This window comes from Nematolebias whitei, chromosome 8, assembly GCF_014905685.2.
Source record: "Nematolebias whitei isolate Nwh7 chromosome 8, NemWhi1, whole genome shotgun sequence".
Lineage (NCBI taxonomy): Eukaryota > Metazoa > Chordata > Actinopteri > Cyprinodontiformes > Rivulidae > Nematolebias > Nematolebias whitei.
This window is the reverse complement of record NC_056505.1, coordinates 8788145-8798229: the sequence shown is the minus strand read 5'-3', so window position 1 is coordinate 8798229 and position 10085 is coordinate 8788145. Positions and strand designations below refer to the sequence as shown.

The 10085-nt window shown below is 40.0% G+C and overlaps 1 protein-coding gene across 1 annotated transcript in view; it reads left to right on the top strand.

Annotated features, from left to right (window-relative positions):
* col27a1b (collagen, type XXVII, alpha 1b) overlaps nt 1–10085 on the top strand; it is a 96063-nt gene that overhangs the window by 61542 nt on the left and 24436 nt on the right. The window contains exons 29-35 of the mRNA XM_037680026.1: nt 1815–1868; nt 2242–2286; nt 3681–3725; nt 3874–3927; nt 5630–5683; nt 5767–5820; nt 9013–9066. Coding sequence (XP_037535954.1) covers nt 1815–1868; nt 2242–2286; nt 3681–3725; nt 3874–3927; nt 5630–5683; nt 5767–5820; nt 9013–9066 — 360 coding nt within the window. The remainder of the gene's footprint in view (nt 1–1814; nt 1869–2241; nt 2287–3680; nt 3726–3873; nt 3928–5629; nt 5684–5766; nt 5821–9012; nt 9067–10085) is intronic.

Here is a 10085-nt window from a genome sequence, read left to right as displayed (position 1 = left end):
ATATATATATATATATGATGTCTGTCAAACTGTTAATTTCTGTATTTTAAATAGATTTATCCAAAGAAATATCAACTAATTGTGTCTCTGTGATGAGTTGTTGGTAACGAAGTGCTTAAAATTTCTAAGGAAATTGTATCTTTGCTAAGTTTTCTGCTCATTGTTGACAACACGGTCGTTCATCGAGTTCATCAGGTTTATTGTGTTGAATGGGTCAAAGGTCAGCGGTAACTGGCTTAACAAAAACTTTTTGTAAAACCTACAGAAATACTGACTAAGAGCCCGTTAAGATTACAGGAAAGTCAGGCTTCTTGGACTCAACATTTCAAAAAATCAAGACAGCTCTGAAAACAGAAACACCTTCAAGCTTACACACATGACAGTGTAGCATTTGAGTGTCTTTTGAGTGTTATATTGTATCAACAGTATTTTAGCAAAGAGTGGTTCTTACCTATTGTTTTAATCCAGGTATTAACTTTGTTTTTGTTTTGACAAAAACACCTAAACTGCATTAAGAAGCTGATTTAATCTCAGCAAATCGACATTTACAAGTTATTTTCAAGCTTCACATGAAGCAGTTCTGCTATTTGCAAGTCTGCTGTTGTTGTCACTTTATCTCGTTTCCACTGCTGACTGAAAATCAACAAGTTTCAAGTTAATATGCTTCGTTACTGGGACTACAATACAGAGCATAATTGTGGGAACGAAAAGTAAAAGTGTGCACAGAAAACATTTAGTATGACTATTTTACACAGACAACCTATTATTTCCTCCAAAACAATATAACAAATATTTACATAATGTCTCATTTGGACAATTATTTAAAAATGTAAGCTCTTCCATTATGAAACAGCAAATTTCCATATAATATGCTAACACTTCTCAGTATTGGACAAGAAACTATTTAATAGATTCAATGGATTTCTTCTTTCTCAGCTAAATATTTAAGTCTCTGCAGGAAGATTTATTTATTTTTTGATGGAGTTATTTTAAAACATTTGTTGAAAAGTGCTTTATAATGATTACATTTTTGCTTCAAGTTCAAACCTTCTAGTTCACAATTGTACCTGTCATCATTTGGGCAAAGCTTCAGTGGGGGGGTCGCTCATAAATAAACCCAACATGTTCTTTAAGCAACAATCTTGAACACGTTTATCTGTTATTACCACAAAGAACATCTTAAGGCTTTATGTATTCTCCTCTGTTTAAATATAAGATGCTCTGAAGAACATCCAACAGAATGATCCAGTGCTGTTCAAATGCATAGTTTGGCTCCGTTTTAAAGTCCAGAGTGAATCAGCTACAATGCTTTCTTTTCCCAATTACCCCAGTGTGAAGGCAGAACCACTGTTATGATTGTGGAAAAGTGGGGACAGCGTTCTTCACGATGGAGACTGGAGACACTGCAGAGATAAACTGTAGATGTGAAGTTGTTGCTGAATGGTTCCAGTCTTCGATGATTACTCTGCAGTGTGGGGAAACACCAAAGTACACAACAAAACCTAAAGCAGGGCTATTCAACTGGTGGCCCAGGGGTCAAATCAGGCCCACGGGTGTGCTCAGTTCGGCCCAACAACAAATTCATTTTAAAATAAAAACAGATTTTAAATCATAAAACAAACTTACTTAATGAGAATAACTGCTGGATGTCCGGCCCCTGAGCTCTTGGCTTTCATTGAGCAATTTAGTTGAATAGCCCTGACCTAAAGAAACCACCTTCAGTCTCTCAGGGTCAACGATAGAGGGATTCATAAAAATTAAAGAACAAATATGATTTGTTGAACAAAGGAGTCATCAATGGCTTTTTGTTTTAGGGTCCAAGAGGTCCTGATGGCCCCGTGGGGGAGAAGGGGTCTACAGGGGTCAAGGTGAGCCCACAGTCATAGAGTCAAAGAAGGAAACTGCTAACAAGTTCAAGATGTGTCTAAATGTTGGGAATGTTACTTTAAAGTCACTTGGAAGAATTATTTTCTGACTGTGCTCGTTAAAAATGTCTCATATATTTAAAAAAAACAAAAACGGACCCAACTTGTGTAGAAATGATGATGCACTGTAATTATTGACTGTTTTTAACGTCTAAAGAATATTTTTACAACACGCACCATAACTGCATGTTTTAAAACCAGGATCTTCAATCAAAGCTTTAAATTATTAACGGTGCTGTAGCTCTGGGCAGTTGGACACGTTTGAACTCGAGGGTGATTTCAGAAAGCTCGTTTAACTAGTGGGTTTTCTTTGCAGGGTTCTGATGGTCCACCAGGAAAATTGGGCCTCCCTGGGGAGATGGTAAGAAAAATTCAATACTTTTCTCTGCTAGCAGAAAATATTTTCCTCCAATCAGCCAGTTGTTGTTGTAGTTGCTGTCACTGGACATTTCAAAGCTCTTAAGGTTGAAGAATAACTGCACAGATTAGAAAGAATGTAAAACTGATGGTATACAGTAGTCTCTCGCTACTTCGTGGTTCGTTTATCACGGACTTGCTCTATCTTGGTTTTTCAAAATAAGATTGGACATGACACACAACTGGCTCATTGATGGATGAGCTGCGTGACCAGCATGGAATTGTTTAAAATTATTTAGCACCTGCTGCACATTTCTGCAGCCCAGAGCTGCAAAAAAAGCTTCCTGCTGCACCTTTGTGCAGCCCACACTGCAGGATAAGCTTCCTGCTGCAGCTGATCAGCTGTTCTCTGTGCAGAACGGAGAAGTGGGCGTGGCCAAGAATCCTTGCTGGAAAAGAGCAGATGAGGCAGGAAGCTGAAATCATGACATTATCTGCTCTTTTGGAGTGTTTAGAGTTTAGAAACATTGTTTAAAATATTGCAAGAGTGTGGGAAGGAAACTACTACTTACTACTTGTACTACTATTCCTACTTCACGGTCTTTCACTTATCACGGGGCTTCAGGGTACGGCTCCCCAGCGATAAACGAGGGACTACATGTGATTGATGGTCTTCTAAATTAATAAGTGTAATTAGTTTTTGTTATTTGTCATTAGGTCTTGGGAAGCTGAAGAAGTTGCAATGATTTGGTGGGATTCTTAAATTAGGATAAAAAAAAAACCTCACCAAATTAAAAGCTTTTTTAAATAATCAAACAGGGAATGTATCACATATTTCTGAATTAGTAGGTGTCGTTGAGATGGAGAATGCTGCTTTGTTTAAAAAAAAATAATTAAAATATTTTCAGTTGAGCTACAGTAGGTTTGATATACGACTGCCTGGTTAGTTAAAATGATTGACAGATGATAAGAATAATACTTAATAAAAAATCAAAATACAGAGAACAATGTACACTTACAACCCAATAAGATGGCCGCCACAACCTTGTGGTTCTCGCCTACACACTTTGTACTAAATTTGATGTGGTAGTGGCTGAGAGTCATCTTCAACACAATCTCTGAGTGTGAACACGTTTCACAAAATCTCTTAATGTCGCACAAGTTCCTTCATAACTTCGGGGGTTTGACCAAAGTTCTCCAGTTTCTCATCGTTATGATCCTGGTGGCAGGCCTTTAATTTTCTCTGCTCCTCTACTACATGGACGAGTCAGTTTATTAATTATGTACAATCTAAGTAACTACAAACGGATTGGATCAGAGTCCTGGTGGCGTACTGACAGAATTCTCTCAAATGTGCCTCATTAACTTTCTTTTCCTCTCGTGTTGTTTTGTCTAAAGGGAAAATTTGGTGAGCCGGGTGAAGCTGGGTCTACAGGATTTCCAGTAAGTGCTGGGACTAACTGTTTTTTTTTTGATGAGTAAACCTTTCAGACAAAAGCAATGAATAAGAAAGAATTGTTTTAAGCACATTTTTTCCTCTTGTTGCTGTGAATATTTTAACATGAATACAAACTGCATGTGTTATTTTCAGGGTGTTCAGGGCCCCTCAGGACCTCCAGGAGCCAAAGGAATTGCTGGAGAAACCGTAAGTTTATTTGTTTGGTAGTGCCCCCCTTTTGATCACGAGTCACCAGTGTTTAATTTGAGCCGGATCCTGCAGGAGCAAGATCCAGGAACTCTTATTTTGACAGGGTGCGTTTCGGAAACCGTTTACTTGGATCTGGTAACTCCGCCCCTAAAAGTCCAAAGTCATAGTGCATTTTTATAAAAAAATTTAAAAACATAATTAAACAGCACAACTAAATTGCAAATCAGTTTGACAGTTTAAGTGGCTTATTAATCAAATTTTGATTATTTATTAAAATTACAACGATAAAATGTTTGATGTGCATTATTCGCATTAATCACGTATCAAAACAACGGCACAGTTTGTCAGAATAACAGCAATCAAAATGTCGAGTAGACAGTCCAATTTACTTTCATAAAAAAATGGAGCAGGAGCAACAACGCGCAGGACTGAATTCAGCGGAGAAGAGTTGGGTTCAGAACCGTGAAGTGAGGGGAGGGGGGCAGGGGTTAGGATGCTTGACAGAAGCGGAGCTGCTCTATTCATGCACAAGGAGAGAGCTGTTGTTGCTCTCTAATAGTTATTGAATAAAGTGTTTACAAATGTAGATAAATTAAGATGGGGCAGCACGGTGGCGCAACTGGTAGAGCTGCTGCCTCTCAGTGAGCAGGTCCCTGGTTCAAACCCCGGTCCAGGGGCCTTTCTGGGTGGAGTTTGCATGTTCTCTCCGTGCATGCGTGGGTTTTCTCCGGGTGCTCCGGTTTCCTCCCACAGACCAAAAACATGCATGTTGGGCTGATTGGTAATTCTAAATTGTCCCTAGGTGTGAGTGAGAAAGTGAATGGTTGTCTCGTTTGTCTCTATGTGTCCCTGTGATGGACTTGCGACCCATCCAGGGTGTACCCCGCCCCTCGCACAGTGATTGCTGGACATGGGCACCAGCGACCCCCGTGACCCAAAATGGAATAAGCAGGTAAAGATAATGGATGGATGGATGGATAAACTAAGATGTTTAACGGCCCGTTAAAATCCACCAGAATGCAGAAAATGGCATCTACTTCATTCAAAATTTTCTGGGGGTGGACCCACAGAGCCCCCTGCAGCACCACCCCACCCTCCAGAGCCACACCCTTCGCCCCCCCCCCCCCTATTTGCATTCCGGCATCGATTGGTTTACAAATTAAGTCCTGCGAGTCACCTTTGGTTTTTGTACCATTAGCTTTTTTTTTTAGGTACTTATAGTGTAAATATTGAGATTGATTGTTCTCTGAAAAGACTAAAATACGACTCATTTTTACCCATTAAATTGCTCATACATAAAATGTATTTTAAATAGTCAGTCTTCAACTTTTCTTAGAAACCTTTATCCAGTTGGAAAAGCCCGGAGCAGTCTAACCGTTTTTCTCTGTGACTGTCCAAGACTCCTGGACACGAGCAGCTAATTTGATTTGCACCATTTCCTTCCTGTAGAAGCAGCTTCATTGTAGTCTGACTATGTCTTAACAACAGCGGGTCAGTTTGAATCACTTTCAGAAGCTTTGGCTCATTGGTTGGAAGACTCTTAGCCCTTCAGATTAAACTATCTCAACAAATCCACACTTTCTGCTCAGTGCTTATCACTTGTTCACATTTTTCTTTTTTTTACTGCCACTTGGTGTTGATCCAAGACAAAAACAAAATGCTTCAAACTCTTATTGATGCTGCTGCTCTGCTGCTGCAGGGACCATCAGGGCCAGCAGGAGGGACAGGGCCATTGGGGGCGATGGGGCAGGTGGTGAGTTGATCACACAACTCCTGTTAGAGCACACGCTGAGCTTGGTATCAGCACAAAATAAAGTCTGTCACTGTTTCTGACAGGGACCCCCTGGTAAAGATGGAGAGAGCGGACCGCCTGGTGAACCTGGAGAAAAGGTAAAGAGGATGTTACATGAAAAATGTAACCTTCAGCTACAGTTAAAGCCCATACTGGGTTTTATTTCTTCTCTAGGAAACTGAATGACATTTGGACGCAATACAAGCACATAAATACATTCTCAATAAAGAACATTCCTCAAATGATCAAAGTTCATGCTCAATAATCCAGGTAAATAATCCAACAAATTTCAGTCAGGTCCTCTGGATGGTTTCTTTTATGTTGTTGAGACGTTTCATCCTTCATCCAAAGGACTTCATCAATCCGAGGAGCCACAAATAAACTGAGTTCCACAAGCAGCAAAAAAAACAAAGAAAGAAACCATCCACAGGACTTGACTGAATTTTTTTTGGATTTTTTTTTAACCTGGATTATTGAGAGTGAACTTTGACATAGTACTATGGCTGTCTCAGAGGAATCGACGGGGAGAGGGTGGGCCCCAGAAACCATCTTATCACCGTAAAACTGGTTGGTCCACCATGGGAGTGCGCCGTTTGTGGGACTCTGTTTGCTTGTGGCTCCTCAGACTGATGAAGTCCTTAGGATGAAGGACGAAACGTCTCAACAAAAAAAAAGAAAAAGAAACCGTCCAGATGACCTGAATGAACTTTGTTGGATTTCTCAAATTTCTTTGTGAATGCTGAGTCAGCACTCTTGGCAAAAAGGCCTTGTTGCTTTTTACAGTTTGAACAAAGGAGCTTCGGAAGTATCTGCTTTGTATTTCTATGTACGTTTAATCTGATTTAATTCATAAACCTTAAAGTGCCTTTCACAATGAATTTTCATGATAAATACCAGGACATTATTGTAAAGAAAACATTGATGGCATATTGCAAAATTAACAAAAAAACAACACTACGGCACGTTATATGACCATCAACAAACTGTTATACAGCAATACAGCCATCTATTGCTCGGACAAGCAAATACCTTGTTTAACTTTTGACCTTGATTTGAGATCTTGACCTTGAAGCAGGGGTGATGAAAAGTGTATGCATCACTCCATCTAGAGATGATGCACATGTGTATTAGTTTCATTAAATAATGTTAAGCAGATCAGAAGTTATGAGCAGGACAAGAAAAACTTTACAGAGAGAGAGAGACTGTATCATAATAAATCTGCCTTTCGATGGGCGTATAAAAAGCCGCTCTCACGCCACTGAGATGAAGAGTTGTTGCGATTTACGGCCACAAATGCCACTGACAAGGAGCTTGCACAGTAAAAGGAAGTGATGCGTGTAAACAGAGCTTTGCTACAGTGGCTAACACAGACAGTAGTGAAGAATCTCAATCAATCAATCAATATACTTTATTGATCCCAAAGGGAAATTTTATTTTAGTACATCCTGTCAAAAAAAGAAAACAACAGACATGGAGGAGACAAGATGTCTGAGGCTGCAGCCGCAGAGAGCAGTGCCACCTTTTTCATTAGATAAGGAAAGTGGAAAAACGGGAGGAAAGGAAGGACGTATAAAAAGAATCTCTCACACTGTGTCCTTGACACACAGGATACGGTGTAAGATGGCAAAAAACTACCTCAGCACTGAAAAAAGCAACATAAATGGACATAATATATATGTGTGTGGAGTGGGTAGAGGAAGGGGGTCCCAGCATGGCCGTCAGGTGAAGTCATAGCACAGCACAGTCCCAAGCGCCCCCCCCCCCCCAAAAAAAAAAGCCATAGTCCTGATAAGAGGTGTTTGTTATCAGCCAGCCCTCTTGAGCTCTGACACAGGTCCACACCACAGCAAAGTGTCTTGTTTCCATAACATCCAAGGAGAAATTGAAATGGTCAGCCTTCCAAAGCCAGATTCAGATTTCAACATTGTTTTGGGTCAGGCCGAGCTCGTTAATTTCCGCGTCTGCCTTTACAGTCTTGCAAGTACATTTCCTGGTGACACCAAACAGCCGAATTGTGATTACTTATGCCAAAGTCAGACTTCTCCAAGATCGATTCCTTCCAACAGTCTGTGAACACTGCCAGAAAGGTCCACAGTCCTGCCTGCTTGGCTCTGATACAGGTCTACCGATAGTTCGCACAGAGTCTTGAGTGTTGCCAAGCCCAGCACACACATCCCAGACAGCTTAAACAGCTGCTGACGTTTCCAAATTTGTCTGTAATCCAGATTTCCACCAACTCCAAAAAGCAGAATCCCGTTATCATAAATCCAATTATGTTTTCATCTAAGTAAGAGGGCTCTCCTTCACCCTGTCTTCTGATGTTTCTCTTAATTTTTAAAAACTTACTATCAGAGAGACGGAGCTGTATTGCTCGTTCTGTCAGTGCTGCGTCTTGTAATCATCAGGCTGCAAGTTTTAGCTCAGGTTGCATCAAAAAGGGCATCTGGCTTAAAACAATTGCCAAATCCTTCATACATGTTCCCTCGCTGTGACGGCCCCGGCAGAAGGAAGCAGCTGAAAGAAAAACAACAACAAAAACGTCAGAGAGAGACAAAGAATGGTCAGAAGAAGAAAGTCAGCTATCATCATGTGGCAGCACCAGTTTTGGTCACCGCCCCTCATATGTTTGAGCCTCTGGCACAGCCGACAAGCAACCGAAGGCGAAGCTGAACCTTTTTGTCATCCACCTCGTTGTACTGTGGCTGCGCACAGTTCTAGACAAAAATATGTTTATATGTAACAAAATGGGTTTCTATTATGTTTTTATCCTAAAATGATGTGCGTTATGTCAAATTATGATGTCTTCTTCCAAATTTTGTATTTGTGGGAAATGCATGCCACAGACACTTTATAAACCACATGCTGTTCTCCACAAATTAAGCTCAATGCTTTGTGGTAAATTTGGTAAATAAATGCTTAAAAATCCACATGTTGATAAAAATAACACATTCGGCCCTAATCTCTCACAAATTCCAGGGACAGAGGAGACTCCACTTAAACGTGCACAGCAGCTAAAGGAAACAGCCACTAGCCTTCAAAATAAAAGCAGTGATTTTAACTTTTTTTAAACTTATTTACGGTTTTTCATTGACTTCGCCACGGGCCATCTCTGCTAATGGTCCAGATGTGGTCTGTGCACCTTACGATGCCTGTGTGTGTTGCAAAGAGTTATGTTACAATCAAATAGATAATCAGAATAAATCACAATCTATTTCTCTCAAATGCAATAAAATGTATCATAATGAAATCAACATCATCGCGATTGTCATTTAGTTTTTTCTGTTCATCAGGGTTCTGTTGGTCCAGCTGGCATCGTTGGGGAGCTTGGTTTGATTGGCCCAAGAGTGAGTATTTAATGTTTTCTTTCTTTAAATAGAACAAGATTCATCCTGTAAACGTCTTCCATGTTCTTAGCAGCACAAACAAAATACCTGTATCTGTTCTATTCTCTGCAAAACAAGTTGCTTTCCTAAAACAAGTTCAATTCTTTACACACAAGCTGGGCCTCGTAGGCAGGGCTTAATTTGAGCCGGATCCTGCCAGAACAGGATCCGGGAACTCTCTTATTTTGACAGGATGCGTTCCAGAAACTGTTTGCTTGGACCCAGTAACTCTCAGGCTTACTAATAATAAAGTCATGAAGAAATTTGGCTGGTTTAATGAATACAACCTATGTTGGATATGTAAACTGAAAATAATTACATAAACACTCATTTTAAACACAACAGCCATTTCTGAGCATTGTAATATCCCGTACGAGCTGCCATTTCAAGTAAGCACTTCCACATTTACCCTTAAAAAAAATATCCGCCTCTAACAATACAGTTATGGGTAGTTCAATAAAAATCACAAAACTATAATTAAACTGCACAACTAATTTGCATATCAGTTTTACAGTTTAAGTGGGTCATTAATAAAATTTTGATTTTTTTAACATTAAAAATACGAGAGAAATGTTTGATGGTACGTTACGTACATTACCTATCAAAACAATGGCAGCAATTTGACCCCCCCCCCCCCACACACACACACACACACACACACACACCACCACCACCATCACCACCACCACCACCACCCCACTCCCGTTGTTTGCATTCCGGCATTGTTTGGTTTACAAATTAAGCGCTGATTATTGGCCACTGTGAAACAAGTATTTGCATCAATACTTATTTAAAGTATCTACTTTTCCATAAAACACACTTTCTTCTTCCAACTAAGCTCAGTCAGGTCCTCTGGACGTTTTTGTGTGTGTGTGTGTGTGTGTGTGTGTGTGTTGAAAAATAGTGTTGATACACTTTATTCTTCTTTGTCTTGTGCACATTTTTAATTTGCCCTCTGTGTTTGAGATTAGTACAACTGC